The sequence below is a fragment of the Toxorhynchites rutilus genome, chromosome 2 (assembly GCF_029784135.1).
Source record: "Toxorhynchites rutilus septentrionalis strain SRP chromosome 2, ASM2978413v1, whole genome shotgun sequence".
Taxonomy (NCBI): Eukaryota; Metazoa; Arthropoda; class Insecta; order Diptera; family Culicidae; genus Toxorhynchites; species Toxorhynchites rutilus.
In genome coordinates this window covers 137511666-137535575 of record NC_073745.1, presented here as the reverse complement: position 1 = coordinate 137535575, position 23910 = coordinate 137511666, and the positions used below count along the sequence as shown (strand labels likewise).

Here is a 23910-nt window from a genome sequence, read left to right as displayed (position 1 = left end):
CCCGGCGTGGTAGGCACGAATCGATTCAATCGTCAGTACACTGATGCGCTGCCCATTCCTGGAGAGCACAATACTTTCATCCGCAGGCAGCTCCTTCCTTTTGAACAACCATTGGAAACTAATCGGAAGGTCCCCTTTGTTTGCCCCACACTGAACGGTAGCCATACTGTACTCATCCAGCGGTTCCTCACCAAATTCGAACGTTAGTATCGCAGGAAGAACTTTAGGATAGAATGCGGGAATGAAAATAACGGGAAAAAACATGCATGAACCTTAACTATCATCTACCCATCACTTTCAACTCCGAACTGTGCTGCACAGCACCGGCATGATTGGCCGCGAAACATGTGTAGTTTCCGGCGTGTCGTGAGTGCACTGACTCGATCGTCAGCATGCTCACTTTGTGACCACTCTTGGTGATCAAGATCACATCACTAGTGAAGATCCGACGCCCATTGAACAACCAGCTGATATCGATCGGGGTATCACCTTTCGTTACAATACAGCTTGCGGAAGCTGTACTGCCCGTATCGAAGGCCTCTTCCCCGAACTCGAACGGGAGAATTATTGGGATAACTTTTGTGGTTGGGATGGGTTTGGAGACACAAAAAAAAGCAAAACTTATCATCAGTTACCTATAATCTGTAATTCGGATGTTTGTTCGACACTCCCAGCACGGTTTTGGGCCTGGCATGTATAGTTTCCGGCATGTCGTGAATGAGCGGATTCAATGGATAAAATTGATATCTTCTGACCGTTTTTGGAAATCAATACACCATCATTGGTACTCAATCGACGCCCGTCAAATGACCAACTGATGTCTATGGGGGTATCTCCTTTGGTTACAATACAGCTGACAGACACAGTGCTGCCTGAGTCATAAGGCTCTTCTCCGAAATCGAACGGATGGATGAGGGGAATGACTTTGGAAACCGGGATTGGGGAAATAAAAACAATAGATTATAAAATACAATGTACCCATAACTTGTAGCGCAGTGGAGTGTTCAGTTTTGCCGGCACGATTGCTTGCCAAGCAAGAGTAGTTGCCGGCATGACTCGAATGAATGGATTCGATGGATAGAATTGATATTTTGTGACCACTCTTAGTGATCGAGATGCCATCATTTGCATCAATTCTACGACCGTTGAACAACCAGCTGATATCAATCGGTGTGTCCCCCTTGGTAACGATACAACTTATGGAGCCCGTACTTCCGCTATCGAATGCCTCCTCACCGAACTCGAACGGAAGTATTATTGGAAGGACTGTGGGAAGGGGAAAGTAATTGCTGACAGTAGATTAATTACCCATGACCTGTAGCTCAGCCGAATGTTCGACTGCGCCGGCGATGTTTCGCGCGTAGCACGAGTAGTTTCCAGCATGACTCGAGTGAACCGATTCGATGGAAAGCATACTTATTTTACCACCTCCCCGTGTAATAAGTATTCCATCGTTTGAATCGATACGCCTCCCGTTGAACAACCAACTAATATCGACTGGCGAATCGCCTTTGGTTACAGTACAGCTTGCCGAAGCTGTACTTCCACTGTCGAATGCCTCTTCGCCAAACTCGAACGGAAGGATGATGGGAAGTACTTGAGGAGGGATTTGTATTAAAATAAGAGGTTTATATAATTATTTACCAATAACCTTCAATTCAGAGCTATGCTCAGAGGTTCCTGCCGCATTACTTGCACGACAAGTGTAATTACCCGCATGCAATGAATTTATTGATTCTATATACAAAGTGCTCATCTTCTGACCCATCTTGGAGACGGTGATTCCATCGTTGCTATCAATCATACGGTTATTGAACAACCAACCAATATCAATCGGTACATCACCTTTCGTTATAACACACTGCACTGAAACCGTGCTGGACGAATCATACGACTCATCGCCGAATTCGAAAGGCATTATCAACGGAGCAGCTAATGGGATCAACAACATTGGGATTAGGATAATATTCAGGGAATTTGTGGGATTAATAACAATCTACGACTTATGGACATATCAAAATACCGATAACTTTCAATTCGGCCGAATGTTGTGCTTCTCCGGCCCTGTTTCGAGCAATACAGCTATAGTTTCCAGCATGTTGTGGTCCTACGACCTCGATGGCCAGCATGCTGATTCGTTGGCCATTCTTTGTCATCGTTATACCGTCATACCCATTCTGGACAAAGGCTCCGTTGAACAACCAACCGATCGACATCGGTGTATCGCCCTTAACTACCGCACAGTTAACTGTTGCCATGCTCATCGTGTCGACTGGGTCATTACCGAAATCAAACGGAGCAATTGTGGGTGGAACTAGGCAAAAAGGAATAAGGATATGTAACGACATACCGAAGCGCGCGGGAATATCTACAAAGCGAAGCGAAGCGAACCACATTAAGATATCTGTTACCGATCACTTTGAGCTCAGCACTATGCTCAACCTGGCCTGCCTTGTTCCTGGATAGGCAGCTGTAGTTGCCAGCGTGGCGTGGTCGTATGGACTCAATGTAGAGCGTACTCATCTTCGGACCCATTTTACTGATCGTGACTCCATCGTTGGAGGTAATCTTTTGTTCGTTGAACAGCCAGATGATTTCGATTGGGACGTCTCCCTTGGAGATGACGCAGTTTACCGAGACGGTATCCATCGTATCAACAGGATCCTCACCGAAGTCGAAGGGGAAGATCAGTGGGAGAACTTGGGATTGTGGCGGAAGGGTATGATAAATATGAAGTTAAGTGTCAAAAATATACCAATCACTGTAAGTTCTGAGGAGTGCTGTGCTGTCGCTGCCTTGTTTTGGGCGAAGCAGCTGTAGTTCCCAGCGTGCGAAGGCTGGACAGAATCAATCGTTAACATGCTAATTCGTGGGCCACTTTTACTGATTGTAATTCCGTTCGAAGAGTCCAATATTTCAACGTTGTTAAAAAGCCAGCTGATGTGGATGGGAAGATCACCCTTCGTTACGGCACAACTGATCATTGTTGTACTGTAGAGATCAAATGGTTCTTCGCCAAACTCGAACGGCATGATCACGGGAGGTGCTAGATGAAAACGGTTGGATTAGGAAGGTACTCGGAATGGGTACTAGTGGGTACTACTCGGGGTTGAATAAAAACTTTGCCAAATATCTATTTCAGTTACCGATAACTTTCAATTCAGACGTGTGCTGAGATTCACCGGCTTTGTTGCGAGCTACGCAGGTATAGTTCCCAGCGTGTCTCGATTGGACGGACTCTATAGATAGGAAGCTTATCTTCTGGCTATTTCTAGTGATAAGAACTCCATCGTTCGTAGTTATTCGATTGCCGTTGGACAACCACTCGATCATTATCGGGGTATCGCCTTTTGATACGACGCAGTTGATTGAAACCGTATTCATAAGATCGACGGGTTCCTCCCCAAAGTCGAACGGAAACACAGATGGTTGAACTTGGGAATGGGAGATTTATAACAAAACAATATGTTAGTTACGAACTCAAACCTCTTCTAACCGTTAACCAATAGTTCCGCCGATTGTTGTGCGCTTCCTGCTGCGTTGACGGCCGAACAGGTAAAATTGCCACTGTGCCGATCTTTAACAGATTCGATGCTAACTACACTCAGTCGTTGATTCAGTCTGTTTATCGAAATGCCATCACTGGTGAACAAACGTCTCCCGTTGAGGAACCACACTATTTCAATCGGTAGATCACCCTTGCTGACCGTACAATACGCTGAAACCGTGTCCATTGCGTTGATGGATTCGCTGCCGAAGTCGAACGGGGAAATGTGGGGCAGAACTAGCGGCAGGATGGAAGAGAAGGAATTGATAAAAATACACATAAAAAAGGGGCTAACCGTTAACGGCCAACATTGCTGACTGTTCCACTTTTCCCGCTTTATTATGTGCCACACATGTGTAGTTTCCAGAGTGGAGATCCCGCACTGTTTCGATCGTTAGTACACTCATTCGTTGATTGGTGCGACTCACGGAGATTCCATTCTCGGAAACGATCCGTCTACCGTTGAATTTCCAGAAGATATCGATGGGGAAGTCTCCTCTGTTCACGGTGCACGACGATGTAACCATGTCGTTGGAGAATATTGTATCGCTGCCGAAGTCAAACGGAAGTATCTGGGGCAAAACTATGCAGAAGGGGGAAAGGCAAATGGTTTCAAATCAGGGCAAATGTGTTTTTGAGAAACACAGGTCATCTATCTACCCCTGTTGACTGTATCTTCCTGTTGGGAACATGGACATCCCTAACGATCCTTACCATTTTAATCGCCACCAAGCTCACTGGTGACAGCTAGGCTGTCACCCGTAGTAGCGTGCAATAGCAATATAAACAAAACAATAACAATTTTCAATTCGTCTTCGTTTCATGTACAGTATGTTTTTGGTCTGTAAAGTCTAAGTTTGTTTGTATTTACGTTCATGCGTATTTTATTTTACACGGTCATCCCGACATTGCGTACGTAAAAGTGGTGACGGGAAGAACGAAAATTTTTGCGCATTTTGCGCGAGTGAGTGAATATGTTTTACTAGAAGAGAGAAGAAGAAAATTATACACCAGTTATATCCTACCGAAGAGCTTCCACGTAGTGAAGTTCGTCGACACGGTGAGTAAGCTGAAGCTGAAGAGTTTATTTGGCATCCCAAAATCCGTTATCAGCCAACGGTACAGTTGCTTGCAAATCACAAACCAAGCCACCGAAGACTATAAAACGTTCGTCTGCCGGGTGAACAAACTGTGTGTCCAATTCGAACTGGAGAAGGTTTGAAGGATCAGCTCAAATGTATCGTGTTTGAATGTGGATTGAAGGCGAAAAGCGATGCAGAGGTCACGACCAGATTGCTGAGCAGAATTGAGGAGCAGAACGACATTACGTTGGAGCAGATTTCCGACGAATACCAACCAATGAATGCCATTGAACCTCAGGCCCGATAGAGCGATGATAGAGGCAGCAGCAGCAGGCAGCAGAGGGAAGTAGTGTAAGCACTCAGGCAGAAGGGAAGTTCGATAAGAAGCATTTCCACTCAGGACAGGTATCGCCAGAATCAAGATCCCCAAATCAGCGAGGTACCGATCCAGTAACGCCTTGTTGAAACTGTGGTGCCATACACTATTTTAAAGACTTTCCCAGTCATCAAGCATCGGTGCAAGGATTGTGGTCAAGTGTGCCATAAAGATTGGTACTGCCTAAAGGGTGTATCACATCAAATTGCATCACGGAAAAAACGCTGTAGAAATTTAATTTTTAGGAATTATATCTTCAGCTTTCGCTTATAATCAGATAAGAGTGTATAGATCACGTTGGTCATGCTTCACTGTCAATTTTTCGTAAATTTGGAAAAATGTCGTCGAACGAAAAAGAGCGTCGTGAATTAATCCTGTGCACTCATTTCGAGAATCCGGAGTTGTCACATCGGGACATCGGTAAGATGCTGGGAATCGTCCAATCCACGGTCAGCAGAGTACTAAAACGATACTTCGAGAACCTAACCATCGACCGGAAGGTGAAGAACGTCAAAAATGGATGCTCCGTCAGTGAAAAAGATCACAAGCGCGTAGTTAAGCAGTTTAGACGTGATCCGAGAAGTTCGGTCCGGGATGTCGCCAATAAGCTGAATTTGTCAAGTTCATTCGTCCAGCGGACCAAGCAGCGGGAGGGCCTGCGTACATACAAGGTTCAGAAAGCTACTAACCGCGACGAAAGGCAAAACATGGTGGGGAAGACGCGAACCCGGAAGCTGTACACCGAAATGCTGACGAAGTCGCATTGCCTGGTAATGGACGACGAAACCTACGTCAAAGCGGACTTTCGTCAGCTGCCGGACCTATTGTTCTTCTCCGAAGAGGACAAATTCAGCGTTCCGGAGGAGATTCGCAAGCAGAAACTATCCAAGTTTGCCAAAAAGTACATGGTGTGGCAAGCGATCTGCTCTTGCGGAAAGCGGAGCGCCCTCTTCGTGATGACCGACACGGTAAACGGGCAGGTTTACCTTAAGGAGTGCCTACAGAAGCGCTTACTACCACTATTGAAGCAGCACGAGGACCCGACCATCTTCTGGCCGGATCTCGCTTCGTGCCACTATTCCAAGGACGTGTTGGAGTGGTACGAAGCCAACGGGGTCACCTTCGTGCCAAAGGAAATGAACCCGCCCAACGCGCCGGAGCTTCGCCCAATAGAGAAATATTGAGCGATTATGAAGCAGGCCCTCCGGAAGAACCCAAAAGTTGTGAAATCGAAGGCGGACTTCAAGAGAAAATTGATTTCTGTTAAAAAAAAACTACAACCTGACGTTGTACAGAACCTTATGGACGGGGTAAAGAGGAAGGTGCGAGCATACGGGCTTGGGCTCGAAGTATGAATAAAAAGCAAATGCCAAAAGTTGTTTAATAGTTTTTATTTTACTGTCTAAAATTTTCAAAAGGATCGGTCTACTGGGCGAATTTCTACAGCGTTTTTTCCGTGATGCAATTTGATGTGACACACCCTTTAGTGCCAAGAAAGTCTCCAGTCTCCATTTGTGAAGACGGAAGCAAACGTCCGGCAGATCAGTCTTCAATTCGACACTGCCTCGCCAACAACAGGCCTTGAAACAGTTCAAGCTACTAAAGCTTCGGGCAAACCCTTGAAGCTGTCATTCGAATGTTTATGTGAAGTTGTGATCAAGGGGGAGTCTTGAAAGCGGTGTCGAACACGTGACAACCGCAACGTTCGTTCCGCAATCCAACGGCAAACCGAACAGTACGTAGACGTCTTCAAGCAACCGATCAAGAAGATTCGAGAGGGGAGAGCGATCCAGAACGCTTTGGATACTTTTCTATTGACTTATCGAACAACACCGAACGTGTCAGCACCGGAAGGCAAATCTCCGTCCGAAGGTATGTTTGGGCGCAGATTTCGGACCTGGACTTACTCCTACCACCAGCTGTTCGGGAAACAATCAATCAAACTTCTCTGATGTCGTTCAAGAAAGGTGATGCGAGCTACGTCAAGATGTATTCCAAAAACTAATGTGTGGAGTGGAGATGAACGTTCTGGAGCGTCTTGAACAGATGATTTTAAACGTATGGATTGAGAATAGCTGGATGATTCGTTCGCATATCAACCAACTTTGCTTCTAGCTCGATTTCGCCCAAGGTCAGTTGTCTCTGGACATCTTGCTGCGAGTATGGAACCTGCACAAGACGAGCCAACCACAACAACAGGTTTGTCCTCTGCAACGGCTTATCACCCAGAACTACTAAAATTCAAACAACTGTACCTGTACCTCGTCGTTCTTCACGTCTGCGAAGACCGCCGATAAAGTTTGACCTGTACCAACTGTTTTAAGAGGGGAAATGTTGGGAACGTTGATATCCCTAAATATCGTTACCAACTCTAACACCGCTGAACTCACTGTATAAACAAAACAATAAAAAATGTAATTCCGTCATCGTTCCATGTACATGTGTCATGTTTTAAGTCTGTTCAATTATAAAGTTTTAATTTGTTTGTATTTACGTGTGTGCGTGTTTTATCTGTACATTTCCAGTGTCGTTATGGAGGAGAAACATGGAGGGGAAGGTAGAAGAAAAATCTAAGATATTAGAGGCGAATGAACTGCAAAGTTTAAAGCCTCTTAAAAACAAAGAAAGAAAGAAAGAAAATCTAAGATCCCGAAAATAAATGGTGAATCCCATGCAGTCGAACCATTAATTAGTAGCGGAGCAACGATCTCCGCTCTCCCAGCATGGTTAGTTGCCAGACAGCTATAATTTCCGCTATGTCTATCCCGGACGGATTCAATACTAAGTGTACTTAATCTTTGATTTGCTCTGCTAAGGGAAATCCCATCGTTAGAGTATATACGTTTGCCATTGAGCAGCCACGTGACCTCGATAGGGAGATCGCCCTTGTTAATCGTACAGGTAGCTGATACCATGTCCATGGCAAACACTGGGGTCTCTCCAAAATCGAATGGAACAATCTGAGGAGGAACTTGAAAGGGAATGGGCGTATTAAAGACATGCTCTAAAGCCATTGCAAACCGTTGACGGATAGTGTTGCACAGTGCTGAACTCGTCCAGCGTTATTTTCTGCGGTACAGGTGTAGTTTCCACTGTGGAAATCTCTTACGGATTCTATGCTCAACACACTAATCCGTTGATTTGTTCGACTGATGGAGATTCCTTCATTGGCACTATCTATTGGTTGATGATTCCTGCTCCAGCGGATTTGCAGCGGGAAGTCGCCTTTATTCACAGTACAATACGCCGAGATCATGTCCAGAGCGTTGATGGGATCGTCCCCGAAATCGAACGGAACTATTTGCGGTAGGACTGCGGAGTACCAAAGACTTTTGATTATGAAGACAGTTTACGGATCAAGGTATAGGAATCTTAATCATCAACAGAAAGAAAAACAATCACCATTAACAGAAAGAATAGCAGTAAACTCTACGAAACCAGCCTGATTTTTCGCTCGGCAAGTGTAGTTCCCACCGTGACGGTCTCTGACTGAATCAATGCTCAATGTACTGATCCGTGAACTACTTCGACTGATAAGAATTCCGTCACTTGTATGCAGCCTCCGAGGTGTTCGCTGGTCGAGCAGAGAAGTAAACTCCCAGCTTACATCGATTGGCATATCACCCTTGTTTACGGTGCACATAGTCGATACCATGTCGTACTGATTGACCTGTTCATCGCCAAAGCTAAACGGCACTATCTGTGGCAGCACTAAGTTGACCCACGTCATTCGACGCACACATTTTTCGCTTATTCGTATCCTGAATATACTTATTTGCTAGTACGATTATGGTTATTGATAAACGGCAGTGTTGTATGTTTTCAAGATTGTTTCGCTAAATAAGTTCATTCAACAATCAACACTTGTTTTTGATGATTAAGATCGATTCAGTTAGAATGCGGAATCACTGTTCGTTTTATAGCGGTGGTCGTTGTAGGCGTATCTGAAATTCTTCGACAGCAAATTGTTTGGAAAACCTTTATATTTCGACGGTAAACAATTCATGATGATCTGTTTTGTTCTGAAAAAGTTGTGCAGTATGGAAGCCGAGAGAAACGTTTGATTTTAAACTCTAAAATTGATTTTGGTCAGGTACTAAAATAGCGAAATCCCTGGAATCGACCGTGTACGATGTGCAAAAACGTTTCCGTGTTTGTTGATTCCTGTCGATCGGATGGAACAGAGGACGCGTCGTAGTGGAACTTACGCTCGGAATAAGGAAGCTGAGTTTGAAGGTATCGAGAACAATTGCGGCAAATACGGGATTCTCGAACTACGATATCAACAAAAACAACAACTCTAACCAAAGTACCGTTTTGTCTCATATTCCGAACACCTAAGCTTTGATGGCCAATAATTTGATTTGAATTTAATTTAATTTGATTTTTGAATACAGTAGAGCCTTCTTTTTCATTTGACTACAATAAAATTGATTTACAAATACATATTCATGGTGAAAAACTAAAATTATGTTTAACCACTTTTGTCTCAAATTCGGAACACCATTTTTGTCACTGACTCATATTCCGAACGCTTTTGTCTCAAATTCCGAACAGCAAAAGTGCAAGTTTTATTAAAAAATCATAACTTTTAAAACACAAAAAAATGGATTTACATGGTTTCGGGACCAAGGGCGCTATATCGGTATCAATACCTGTAAATGATGTTAAAATATAACCCAAAGAATGTCAGGGTTTTGAATATTAAATTATTTATAACATTAAAATTCAGTAAAGTAACATTTAAAAATGCTATTTTTAATTTGCTATTTGAATCATGCGTAGAAAAACTTGATTCATATTCCGAACACTAATTTTAATGAAGATTTCTGCAAAAAATATCATTTCCATTTATTGTAGATTCTTACCATTTCTATCACTTAACATGAAAACAACAAACAAAATACACTGAATTCGCTTTTTACGCGGTTTTATATTACGCGCCTTTTTTTACGCGGATTTCGGAATTTACACGGTTTTAAATCATTTTATCATTGGTTTTGACTGTCACTTTTTTGCAAATGCTTAATATTATAAATTATAAGCTGATGGTTTTAAATGTTGTTAACACTCCTATACTCGCGCATTAGTCTGCCAGACCGACAAATCAATAATTCGTTCATTCCTCAGAAAATATCAACACTACGACTTTGCGATTCTCTTTAGCTTCGTTATTCGTCGTTCGTCGTGCGTTTAGCGTATCGCATGGGTTGGTACAAATGGTACGTATGTCACTTTTTTAACACTTTCGGTCTGACACACCGACGCGAGTATAGGAGTAACTTTTTTGGACAAGTGCCTTTTTTCATATTCTGGAATATTGTTGAATGAAATGTATAAATTAATGTTAGTGGCGTGGAATATTTATTAAATATAATGCATGAGATCATTACCGGACATTTCTTATTTGATTTCAGTCCATTTTGTAACTGGATTGAACGGATCCACATATTAACTATTCGTCATTAGATTCATACGTTCAAAAGCAAAATATAAATGTTTGACTTTTGTAAAGTTATTCGCTAAATAGAATGGTCATACATAGACATACTTGCGAAAGAATTTCACTTGTGGAAGAATTGTAAACAGTAAACTATAAACTAATCGGTAGCTTATGGTAATTTTTAACAGTTACAGTTTCGGGGATATTTTTTTACACAACAAGAAAAATAAAAAGAAGTTCCTAGAAATCCTTTTATATCATCTTTTTATGCCCCATCTAAAAAAGGCATTAATTCTTAGTTTACCAAGAAAACAGAGACAAAGAATATTAGAAATATGCAAATTTTATATTCCAGAACCTTTAGCATCTGGTAATCATCTAGAAGGTCATTATACATTCTTCTCTTCAATCAAAAACCCGAAAAACACGCAACAACTGCATGCAATGTAAAAAATATGTTTGTTTCGAGCATGCAGTTATACTATGTTCTGATTCTTACTCCAATGAAACCACAATCGATTAATACGTTTTTATGTTATTTTATAGCTCTTTTTACTTCCATGAATTATATTCATTTGCTTACTTTTAATTAAAAACAGTGAAAAATTCGAATTTAGTAATTTGTGTGGGAGCATTAAAAATACTCTATTTTGAGGAGGCTGAATTAGATGACTAACATAATAAAGACGAAGAAAACATATGTTTTGGAATTTTTTCATTCAATCATACCCTCTTCTTCAAATAAATGCCAGTAAAGCCTGAAAAATACACAATGGCAACATTACAGAGAAGTGCAATTTTCGGTCTGTGACACCGTGCGCGAGTATACGTGTTATGATTTTGCACGCGAGTACAGGAGGGTTAAAATTAAACCATAACCCAAAAAACTTCAGGGTTTTGATCATTCAATTATTTATAACATTAAAGTTCAGTAAATTTACATTTGAAAATTAGGTTTTCGGAATATGAATCATGCGTAGAAACTTGATTCATATTCCGAACACTACTTCAATATTAATTTTAATGAAGATTTTTGTATAAAATATCATTTTTTCCATCCATTTATTGTAGGTTCATACATTCTCTAGCACTTAACATGAAAAAAACGAACAAAATAGTTGAAACAACTACACAAACTGAAAAATGAACGACGCTTGTTTTTTACGGAATTTGCTATCGCAAACATTTTATCATAGGTTTTGACTGTCACTTTTTTTGCAAATGTCTAATATTATAAATTATAGGCTGTATCGATACCTGTAAATGATGTCAAAATGAAGCCTCAAAAATACCTCGAAAAATGTCTGTGTTTTTATTGTTCAATTATTTATAACATAAAAGTTTAGTAAATTTACATTTAAAAACGAAGTGTTCGGCATTTGAGACTGTTCGGAATATGAGACAAACAGTACCATCCGGAGTATCCGTATGCGAAAAGGTTAAAATAATTTCCGTGCTTGAAATCAACCAAACAGGACGTAAAGCAAAATCTGGTGGTAAAAAGACACGCTCGAAGTACGAAGTACGAAGGATGCATGCTGATTAGAGTTCCAATGAATGTATGGGAAAAAATCAACCCTAAAATTTCAAAAAGTTACCATATACAAAATGTTCACCACCTCGAAAAAACACCCTATGCCAAATTTCAGCTCAATCGGACTTAAGGGAGAGTGGCGCAAAGCGGTCAAAGTTTGAGTTTTTTGAAAGTCGAAAAATCACCCAAAGGGGGTGGTAAGGGGATGGGAGGTTTCGAAAAATTTTTTTGATGCCAAATGTCTTAAAATTGCATGAAACGTCGAGATCAAGTGGCATCTCGAAAATTTAATCGACACCCTGGGACTTTCGGAATACGAGACGAAAAGTATGGTTTAGGGTGCCAATAAAAATAGTTATCTCGATTCTTCATTCGGAACTTGCTGTGAATTGATGATTCGCACAATGATATACCCTATGCAAAACATTAGCTCATTCGGACTTCATTTAGTGTTGTCGCATACGTTAAATTTTGAGTTTTTTGAAAACCGAAAAAGAATCTGGGTTTTCGAAAAAAAATTGTTGATGCCAAATGTCTTAAAATTGCATGAAACGTCAAGATCACTACACTCCCCCCTTGGGTGATTTTTCGACATTCGAAAAACTCAAACTTTAACCGCTTTGCGCCACTCTCCTTTAAGTCCGATTGAGCTGATATTTTGCAAAGGGTGTTTTTTCGAGGTGAACATTTTTTATGGGGTAACTTTTTGAAATTAGAGATGACCATTTTCATTGGCACCCCAATGCTGATGGATGAAGAAACGTACAGTGGTGGAAAAATAATAGGTGTAAGCATTCCTTATAAAGTCATCTGAATTTTAACCTATAATATATAATGCATATTAAAAAGCCATCTCTGTGTGAGATTGCGTATATTATGAACAATTAATGGAACAATACAATCTGTCAAAATTAATATTATTTTGACCGTGAGCGAACGTAAACTTCAGGTGTACGGCACGATTATCGTTATCTCACTCTGCCTACCGTCACCGCCTATCTCACTATCACTCTACTGAAAAAGTTTATCATCGACATCACGATATGTCAGATGGTGGTAAACTGGTAATTCGCGATGACAGTCGCATGGTGTCGACGTCTGGTGGCGATTTCAAATTAGGGCCATAATTTGGGTCCCAAACTCGTTAGTATAACACTCAGAGGCGAATGAACTGCAAAGTTTAAAGCCTCTTAAAAACAAAGAAAGAAGAAGTTAGTATAATCACTATCGGATTAGACGACACGAAGCCGGTTTTTAAATTTTAAAATTTGAATGAAAATTATCATGTTATTTAATTACTTGAAACACGTATTTATGACTTTCATTCAAGCATATGGCTATACAATACCAACATTGTTACTGATTTTTTTTCATTATAATATAAAGTTGTCTTCATGAACAATTTTCCTGAGTCTTTTTCACCACCTGCAAACAAAAATGTTTTTCATTCAAATAGAATACTTATTTGATATGGAAAAGCTAATTTTCATTCATAATTTTAACGTGGACGGAAAGGAAAACTAATCCTAGGGAAGACCGCCAAATACTGGAATTGGTAAAAAAAATCCTTTCCTTACATCTACAGCCATCAAAAAGGAACTTGAACTGGAAGTGACAACTAGAACAATCCGAAACCGCTTGATTGATTGAAATTACCGTGCTCGAAAAACACCTTTCATATCGAAAAGAAATATTAAAAAAACTGGCAATCCTAAACACACCTCGGTGAAACAATGATTCATTAAAAAAACGTTTTTGACTGGCCAGAGCCTCAACCCAATAGAAAATCTTTGGAACGAGATGAAGACAAATATCGCGGATATGAAACACAAAAATCGGAACGAGTTGTGGAACGTGGTTCAAAAAGTTTGGTATGCTATTCCGGAAAAGCCATGCTAGAAGCTTTTCGACTCTCTGCCAAGACGTTGCGAAGCTGTATTGAAAAGTAATGGATTTCCGACTAAATACTAAAAGTTCACTCAATAGAACATAACTACTTTTCATTTGAAACAATGAATATGTTTTCTTTTTTAATTCATGATTCGCGCCTATTTTATCTTCCACCGAAAAATGTGAATATGGCGGAATATTTTAGAGCCTTTTTTTATAATTCCAATAATTTTGTAACTTATTGTTAAGTTTCGTTTAAACAATAAAATTGATATGTAAAACTATAAAGTAAGCCGTTTATTTACCATTTTTTATTTATTATATATTTATCATTTGTAATTTTTTTTGTTATTTATTATTTAATGAAAAATTTCCTTCGGACCTATTATTTTTCCACCACTGTATGTGAAGATAGATTTTGGACAAAGTAGCAAATTTAAGTTCCTTTTCGCTGATAAATTTTCCAGGAAGTTCTTGATTTGACAATGGGACTTACAGCTGTGAACAGAGAAACGAAGTTCCCATCCCAAACAAGACAATGCAATCCTGTTTATTAACCCGTTTTATGCCAAGCGTTCGAAAAATCGAACAGCAACTTCGATAATTTTTCATGACTTTGGAAAGCAACCATATGGTAAGGTTTTGGCATCAAATGATAGCTTAGTCTATGAGCTACCACCTACTATCAATTTCATTCAAATTTGTATCACTCTATCGAGCATAAAAATCGGTTTAAACCAACTATGTGCGGAACGTGCCTCACATAACCTAACAAAAAACAAAACCTTACAAAATTGTAAAATATGTAAACTTTTCTACAATATTACTATGATAAAAGATCACACATTGTGACGTAGGAAAAAAACCATTGAATTGAACCTCTTACAGGAACAAAAATGTAGGTTCCGGTCAAAGTATTTGTTTGGCGCTGAGGTTGACCAACAGAGAGTCCAAACTTTAATGGAGAATATCCGAAGAAAAGTACAAAAATTCATCAAAACTATAACGGAACAATTTTTTCAATTTTTTTTATGAAATGGACAATAAGTGCATTTTGATAGAAAACAGTTCTTGTACCTTTAACCAATCCTGAGATACAACTAGTTTTGTGATTCCGGATTCTAAATGAATCAAACTTTATAGGCAAAAACATTGAAGATAAAAAATGTCTCTGTATCGGCGCTTCTGTCCACATTTTTTCCGGTACTGCCACTTATTAACAACCATAAGCTCTGTATCTATCAAGTGTAAAAACTAGCCCAACTTACCCATAACAGCAACTTCAAGCGTTCCTCGTGCGGTGTATCCTTCGGAATTTTTAGCCACACATGTGTAGGTAGCTTGGTCAGAATTTCGCTCAACATTCTCGATGATAAGGGTTCCATTGGGGAATACTTTCTGCTTGCGGTTGATCGGCAACTGACGGTTGTCTGCAATGAAAATCGCCATTCAGTGCTCGTGTTTCATAGCATTACCATGTTCGCATCAAACCTCTTTCCCACACGATCGAATCAATCGGATATCCAGCGACGGGACAGGTTACAATCAGTGTTTCCCCAGCAACGATCGATTTCTTTTCCATAGTGCGCACGTAAGGTAAGCCGTACACGTTGAGCTTGGCCGAATGTTCCGCCACACCAACCTTGCTGCTAGCGGTACACTTGTACAGACCACCATCGTTCGAGTGAATCGAGCTGATGTTCAAATGCGAAACAACATCTCCGTTCACGGTTACGTACTGTCCGACCTGGTAGCGTTCGCTGTTGGTGATCTTCTTTCCGTCGAGTTCCCAGGAGATTTCCGGTGTTGGGTTTCCTCCAGCAATACACTTCAGGAATACGGATGGTCCTGGGTGACGAGTTTCCTCGGGGAATGCTTCACGGATCACGGGTGGGTCAACTAGAAGGAAATAATTTTGTAAGCAATGGAAAACCATAATTGAAAATATCGTTTGCTTACATCGTCCTCCCAGCTTCAATTCAGCACTAGCCTGGGCACTTTCCTGATCGTTGCGGATGAAGCACTGGTACATGCCCTTGTCTTCTTTCTTCACCGACTCGATTCGCAGCACGGCATCGCTGTGACCCAGAGATTTTCCATCCTTCATCCAGGAAACGGTTTTGATCGGATTGCCGGAGAACTTACAGGTGAACATTGCCGGACGACCGAAATCAACCGTTTGGGTGCGTGGTTCAATCTTGGCCGCTAGCGGAGCGGTAACGGTCAGCACGGTTTCCACACTTTCGCCTCCCACCGAATTGTTGACAACGCACAGGTACTTTCCGGAGTCATCTACGACGGCGTCCTTAATGATCAGTGTTCCGGAGACTTGCTTGACGCGCTCGTCCAGCACTACGGCCTGCTTTCGGGTAGTTCCCTCGATGTACTTGTACCATCTGTGAAAAAATGAAGAGAATGGACATGTTATGGAATTGGACTTCGCCGGCAATTTCTTTTGTACCATAGTTTAATGAATCAGACCGTGAACTATCGAACAAAACTTTAGGAAGCGCAAACGATACCCGAGGCAAAATTTTGTTAGAAAAAATCGAAAGAAAAATGTGATCACACAGATGATGTTTACAAGCGGAGATGAGTTGGATGGTATAGAACACGTTGACGTATTAAATTATGGATACAATCGATACAAAACCAGAATATATTGAATGACAGTAAAGATGATCAAAACCCAATCAATCTTTTCGTTGGACCGTTAGTCAAATGTGATAGAAAGTTCTTACCTGTTAACAAACGGTACGGAAGTTATGATAAGTGGGAAAGATGGGAAAGAAATGGAAACCAATTCCAACATAATCCCAAGATTCCTTTCATCTTATATCCCAAACTGATAGTTCTTCCGTACTGTTTATCGTTTTCCATACTGTGTGCATAATCTTTTTAATTAATCTAAGAATCGTTTCGAATCGGTATGACGCTTTTTGATCTGTTAATTGACCTGAATTTGCAACGCAGCGACTCCGAAAAAAATGTACCATGTGAACGCTTAGGTTAGAAGCCAGGACAACTTCTATACGTGGGAGGATGGCACTACAACCCACAATTGATTAATACTACTCGGAATAATCGGCAGAGACCTAAACAATGAACAATGAACACCGATTGGAATCACGGGACGTGGGAGTGTGGATCGCGAAATTTCTCGGGTGCGATGCTCTACGCCGAGCATCTAAAACCTCGCAATTTTGTAGTCGTGGTACTGCAGAAACTTTGCCGAGTGGAAGGACAGGTGAGACGGAGACGGCAGGAGATGTGATGTCACTTTCTACTAGAGCTGCGGCACAACCAACGAGCTTGGTACCGGCTTTATGGTGATGGGAAAAATACAACGACGCGTGATCCAGTAGGATCCAATGAGCAATCGCTTGTGCAGGTGGAAATCAGGGACCAATTTTTCAACTACAACATCATCAACGCTCAAACCCCACACGAAGGAAGAACCGAAGATGAAGAAGAAGAGTTCTACTTGAAGCTTGAGCTTGAGAAAGCTTACAATAGATGCTCGCGGTGTAACGTCAATACATTAATGGAGAGTTGAAGACTCGGCATCAAACGTCTAACGGATTGTTTTGTCCATAAATGATACGGTGACCAGGCATCGCCCGGAGTCGATGATGACGTAGCTGCGGGACGGCGCGTGTAGCCTAATGTTTAAAAGATAGCTGCACTCAATTTTATCCACCAATAAATTAAAAAAATCTTTGTAGCACCAATCGTCGGTTTTCCAGGGTTTGCATTCCAATAAGTTCACAGCGCTATTCATAAGGTGGTAGGTTGATGGGGTTATTCCAGTGCAGACCACGTAGAGCCTTACGAAGCGTTTCTGAACACGTTCGATGCGTTGAATATCTACAGCGTGATATGGGATCCAAACTGGTAGGCAGATTCCAAAACGCTGCGGACAAATGCACAGTACAACGACTTCAGAACGTAGATGTCGACGAAATGAACTGTGTTGCGTCTCATAAATCCAACAATTGCGCTCGCTCTCGAAACTGTTACTGAGATGTGCTCATGGAAGCACTGCTTGCTGTCAAGGAGGACTCCCAAGTCTTTAATTTGACTGACTCTTTCAGAGCAGTAACATATAGCCGTGTACAATTGGAGAGCGAGAGCGCGTAAATGTGATGACCTTGCATTTTATAGCATTTACATGCATTCCATTTTACTAGTACCAGACATTTAATCGCTCGATGTCAGCTTGCAATATGCAGTAGTCGAAAATTGATTCAATTACTCGGAAAAAATTCAAATCTTTTTCTCCGAACATAACTTATCGCACAGATCGTAGACAAATTTTTAGAGGCGAATGAACTTCAAAGTTTAAAGCCTCTTAAAAACAAAGAAAAAAAACAAATTGTACAAAAATCAGATGACCGAGAATGCTTCCTTATGGCACTCCAGATGGAATCACAAATTCATTGGATTTGGCACCGTGGATCTTGACAATTTTTTTGCGGGATGAGAGGTATGAGTTTAGCAGGTTAGCTAGGAACTAGAGATTGTATGATGGCAGACTGTCAATGTACTGACGTGTTGGTTGAGACGGTTGTCAGGAATCCGTGTCAAGTTCTTCCGGTTCCGTACGAAACTTCAAAAAGATGACGGATTTTGCTTGAATGTGTTTTGAAGAGTATTTATGTACTTGCGGAAACATTCAATCTGCAACTTTTTGTATATTTCTCCCGTCTCCGCATTGGATTTTTCCTGTGAAGAAATCGTTTTTTTCGCTTTTCGCAGCCGATTGCGAAGATTCCGAAGCTGTGGAGTCCACCAGGGTCGGATCTTCAACGGAACTGTTTCTCTTATAATTTTGTTCAAATTCCAGAGAAGCAATTCTGATGTTTACTGTAACATGGTCACAGCGAGAAAAATCAAGCTCAGAGCGAGAAGAAGAATTGTCTTCCATGTGAGATAGAAATATAGTTAAAGGATGTGTTGGGCGATAAAAAAACGAATCGTTGATTCTGTGAATTTATTCCAGCAGAATGTAGTTAATTACAAAATCCTAGATATAATGAGAAACATTATTTCATGAGCATTTAAAATAAATTTATCTTACTTTTACTGTTTCGTTGCCGCTTTGAATACACCTATACCTCGCTATACGGCCACTCTTTATACGGCTTTTCGTTGAACAAGCTAGGAACCGATCCGATAGAGTTTGTATGAATTTGTATTGGAATAATTGATTCGTTATACGGCTTTTTTCTTAGTAGCCCAGGAACGTATCTAGGCCGTAAAGTGAGGTATGGGTGTAAATATTTTTGTGCAATCTAGCGTAGTTCCACTGATCTAGTTGCCTATAAAATCTCGCGGGAGATTATGATGTTTTCCTAGTCTTCAATTCTAGGTTATTAAGGTATGTTTATGAAATGTAATTCGAATGGGAGTTTCTGCATTTAGAACAAATTAAATGGCAATTACCTGATAATTCTCAACTCTTGGGTATATAATAAGGTAAGTTTGAGTAATTTGCCACTGAGTTATGCGGTATTAAAAAAAACAGTTTAGCAATTCAAATAATTATTTTGCAACCACTTTATCGGTTCACAATTCTTATGATTTTTTGACGTTTGTAAAATGATCATCATCTCATGATTTCTCTCGCAGGTGTGCTCGTTTGGATGCATAGACATTAGCAGCAGTGGGGACCTTGGGGCTCGGCGGGTCACTGGACGTGGCGGGATCAACAGCATGTGAGAAAGTTAAAAGTTAAAGACCGCGGCTTATGATGGTCGTCAGCTTTGAGCAGGGGTTAGACATCAATTGAATATAGGCTATCCAAAATCAAAATCAATATGGAGTCATTTGTTTACCAACATATCCTTGGCAAAGATTGAAATCGTTGAAATCACTGAGATAGTAAAAATAAAGAAAAATGCGCTGCTTTATTTCTATCTGCCTGAGCGATTTTCATATTTCGGTTTCACATGGAGGTGTTCACATTTAACATGGAGTTTAAAGTCAGCCACTATTCGACTATATAACCGGACCGAGTTGTAAACAACTGTAATTGACAGAACCAAAATGTCAGTGAACCGCAGCAATATTGGGTACATTGGAAATATGAGGGATTTGACGTTTTAGTCATACCCCTGGCTTTGAGGAGCACTGATGGGTAATCGACGAGACTCACGCGGCCAGGGTTATTAACAAATGTCAAGTCAAGAAGCTAACGAAGAGGACGAAGGAGAGATGATGATGTAGAGAACGAACTGTATCGATGGACCTGAAACTAAAAGTATTCCATAAAATTATTCGGGGACGTATTTCCTGATTTCGTAAGAAGTTCACAAACAATACAACGTTGGTAGGGATCCATTTACATTTACGTCTATGAAAACATGGATGAGTGTGCTGACAAAGGTACTATATTGTCTAGATTCCTGGATAGGGGTTGAAAGGAATCTAGAATTTTAGAGACCAGGAAACCCAATTTTAAGGACCAAATACGTCTATCACACCGTTCGATACTCGGACTGACGGAGATCTGACGAACAATGAAACAAATCAAAATATCACGACAAACGGCAGCAAATGGGTTCTTGGTCATTACTTCAATTAGTTTATCTCAAAGAACAGCTTGACGGCTAGTAAGAAGGAGCAATTATCCAACCGAATGGAAGTAATATAGTGAGCAAAGATCCGTATAAATCAAACATGACCTTTTGTCTAATCAGCTAATGAGCGCGATATCTGTGATGGATAGAAGTGGTGTCAAACTTGACTGATGATAATTATTCATTCGATTCCAAATGAATGCACCTATCTAGTCTCACTGCATGCAAATCAGAACAGTCTTCTTTCAGGATGTTGACGGCTCGTCAGGTGACTGTTGCGGAACTGCAGCGACAAGGAGCAATCAAACCTTCCACGACACCAAATACCGGCACAGACTAGCCCCACTATGCAAACAAAACTACCCATGTCCGAAAATAACGTGGATTAGGGAAGCCCCGAGTGCTTTGAAGGAGACCCCTAGAAATACGACTAATAAGGTAAAGTTACGAACAACAAAAGAAGTTTTATTATCCATTAATATAGAATTCAGACAGCATACAGAACAGAATCCCAACATAGAGAGACGATTCTAGATTCATTAGTTCACGTTATACACACAGCGTGGTGATCTACTTACCTTCCAGCCTGAAACCAAAATGTAGATTATTGATTTACAAGGACCCTATGATTAGATCTCTGCAATACCTAAAGATTGGAACAGCCTGGCCTGACCGACAAACGTAGAATAAGTGTTAACCTCCTTCACATCAAATTTACTGGTCACCCTGGGGTTAACCGAACCAACTAGTCTACCCATCAGGAAGCATTGCTTCGCAACGAAATCTTAACCGGATGCATGGACAACAGGCGAGGGACGTGCTTGTAATTGTTTTTGAATTACCTAAAAACTGGCATCGGGTACGATTGTCCCAAGCAGAGAATGGCGAAATCGTGACCTAGCCTGACTTTCATTTCTTGTAGCAAACCTCCGGATATCTTCGGAGCGACGCTACCGATTGGCTCTAATTATTTACAAAGTTTTCAAGAAAAAAGATTACGTACACGATTGATAGTATAATCGATACCCAAAGATTGCCTGAATGCTGGAAAGTAACGAGTATTACCTAAAGTTTGGCGTAGGATATGACTGGGCAAGACATAGAATTGCTAAATCTGCGTCCGCCGCAACGTTTAAATCTTGCAGATGGTGTCCAGAAATTTTCGGAGCGACGCTACCGATTGGTTCTGTTTGTGAAATTCAAACCGTTCTTACAATCGAAAACTCATGTGGGGTAGCACACAAACTGCCTGAATGTCTGCCATGTACAGAATGGAAATCAAGTTTACCTATACACGGGAACCGGGTAAGATTGTGCCGGACATAGAATCGACAAACTGTCATTCGCCTTGACAATCAGCTCTTGTAGGCGACTTCCGGTAACTCTTGGGCCTACACTACCAACCGGTTCTGTAGCGTAAGATTCGTGTCCCGATTTGGGGTGTGAATATATGATTTTTTATTATCTTAAAAAGTTCACTGATTGTTGGGACGTCACTAAGGTGAGCTTGGTTGTGGTGCGTGTTCTCAAAAATAGCCAATTATGCGAACTAAATCAGAAATAATGTCCAAAATCAACCATAATCGAACGCTGGACGCCAACACCAATAGGATGTCCCGTTGGTATGTTTTGTTCAATGATCTCAGGGATATATTACAGTTTGAGGTTGCAGCAAGGACATCCTGGTGGTACAAATGGGTCACATTTTCATGATCGTTCAAAACAGATTCAATAATTTAGTTTAAGAAGCATATTCGACAATCACCTGAAGGCCGGTGTTGGATAGGCTTGACCAAGACAGAGCATGGCAAAATCCTGTGCATTTGTTACACTCATTTCCTGAAGGCGGTCCCCGGAAATTTTCGGTGAAACACTGCCGACAGGTTCTAATAAAAAAGAAGAAAAAGAGAAAGAAATACGGTTTTAGGATGAAGTTAATCGACGTAGAGACACAAAATGGGAATGATGATCTGCGAAAAAGTACATGTTATTATTGGCGGGAAAAAAACGAAAGTCTGTCTGATACATATCCTATCCAATGAGCCTTTGGTGATATGTTCCCTCTTTCCTTAAAATTTTGAGTCTGTCTGAATTTGGAAATAAATGAGCTGATGTGTGAGATGCTTACCTCATTATTGGAACGGGAAACGCCTGCGCCTGACAGAGCAATGCAAAGCTGCTGTTGGCCGGTTTCTCGAAAATACTGCCCTTCGACTCGGAGGAAAACGTTGGAGGCTTCGAGCCGACCGGTTCTGTGTTTTCGTATATGGTTGAGTAAATGAAGAATTTACGATGAAACCAAAATTTTTAATGATTGCCAGAATGTTGAGATGTGTATGGTGTTCTAACTTAATAGGGAATAGTTCCTTTCAATAAAATGAAATACAGTCCTTCGTCGAAGTATGTATACCTCTAAAAATGAAGGTATAAATTCAGCGCTGACCAACAAAAGCAAATGTCTACTACATGTACACTACAGTAGAATGTTGTCTACAATGAAGAGTTCTGAATAGCTCTCTGGCCGAATTGAGTACATCGGTAACAGTTTATCGTCAAGCGACGACAAAACAAATTAGGGATTCTCACTTATTTCAGGCACTCAACGAGCAACGGTGACGCTGTGCACTAACCTGGTTATTGGAACTGGAAAAGCCTGTGCCTGGCAGAGAAGTGCAAACGCACCATGGCTGGGTCGTCGAAATATGCTACCCATCGAGTCGGACGAAAACGTTGGGGCCTTGGATCCAATGGGTTCTAATGGTTCAAATTGTTCATCAACACCATAGTCACAAACATTATATGAGAACGAACGACAAATTGCCTTTATGTTGGGATGCTACACTCAAACTTTACCTTGTTATAGGGACCGGAAAAGCCTGTGCCTGACAGAACAACGCCAAGGTTGCCTTGCTTGGCTTCACAAACATGCTGACTTTGGAATCGGTGGAAAATGTCGGGGGTTTCGAGCCAATCGGTTCTGCGTGGATAATTGTTTGTCAAAAAGTTGAAGATTGATATATCAAAAACTAGGGAAATTGCCTGAATGTTGATGCCAAAAAATTTACCTAAATATGGGAACTGGGAACGCCTGAGCTTGACAGAAAAGGGCCAAAGTTTTGTTGCTAGCTTCCACAAAAGTGCTACTACGGGCGGTTGAGGAGAATGATGGAGCCTTCAATCCGATTGGTTCTGTGAATAATTTGTAGAACATACTGTTTTCTACTATTTCCTAACTATGTTTGATGACTAACCAAACAAACTGCCAGAATTTTCAGAACAAGTATAGCCATAGCGTGTACCTCGTTATCGGAACCGGATATGCCTGTGCCTGACAAAAAAGGGCGAACGTAGTGTTGCTAGGGTTTTTGAACGACCCGCTCAGCAGAGCTGATGGAAATGTTGGTGCCTTCAACCCGATTGGTTCTGAAATGTTTTCATGACATGGAAAACTCTTGCT

The 23910-nt window shown here is 40.9% G+C and overlaps 1 protein-coding gene across 50 annotated transcripts in view; it reads right to left on the bottom strand.

Moving 5' to 3' along the window:
• LOC129767373 (cell adhesion molecule Dscam2) overlaps window positions 1-23910 on the bottom strand; it is a 169072-nt gene that overhangs the window by 78512 nt on the left and 66650 nt on the right. For 30 of the 50 annotated variants that reach the window (XM_055768229.1, XM_055768230.1, XM_055768227.1 and 27 more), the window contains exons 7-9: window positions 15832-16268; window positions 15364-15771; window positions 15141-15302 (exon numbers count right to left, since the gene is read on the bottom strand). In XM_055768229.1, the coding sequence (XP_055624204.1) occupies window positions 15141-15302; window positions 15364-15771; window positions 15832-16268 (1007 nt within the window). Of the gene's footprint in view, window positions 1-288; window positions 577-2023; window positions 2315-2755; window positions 3047-3146; window positions 3435-3496; window positions 3785-3842; window positions 4131-8026; window positions 8318-8407; window positions 8717-15140; window positions 15303-15363; window positions 15772-15831; window positions 16269-21741; window positions 21863-22581; window positions 22706-23083; window positions 23208-23752; window positions 23877-23910 lie in introns of all 50 variants that reach the window. The other 20 variants (XM_055768217.1, XM_055768216.1, XM_055768218.1 and 17 more) reach the window with 13 other exon arrangements.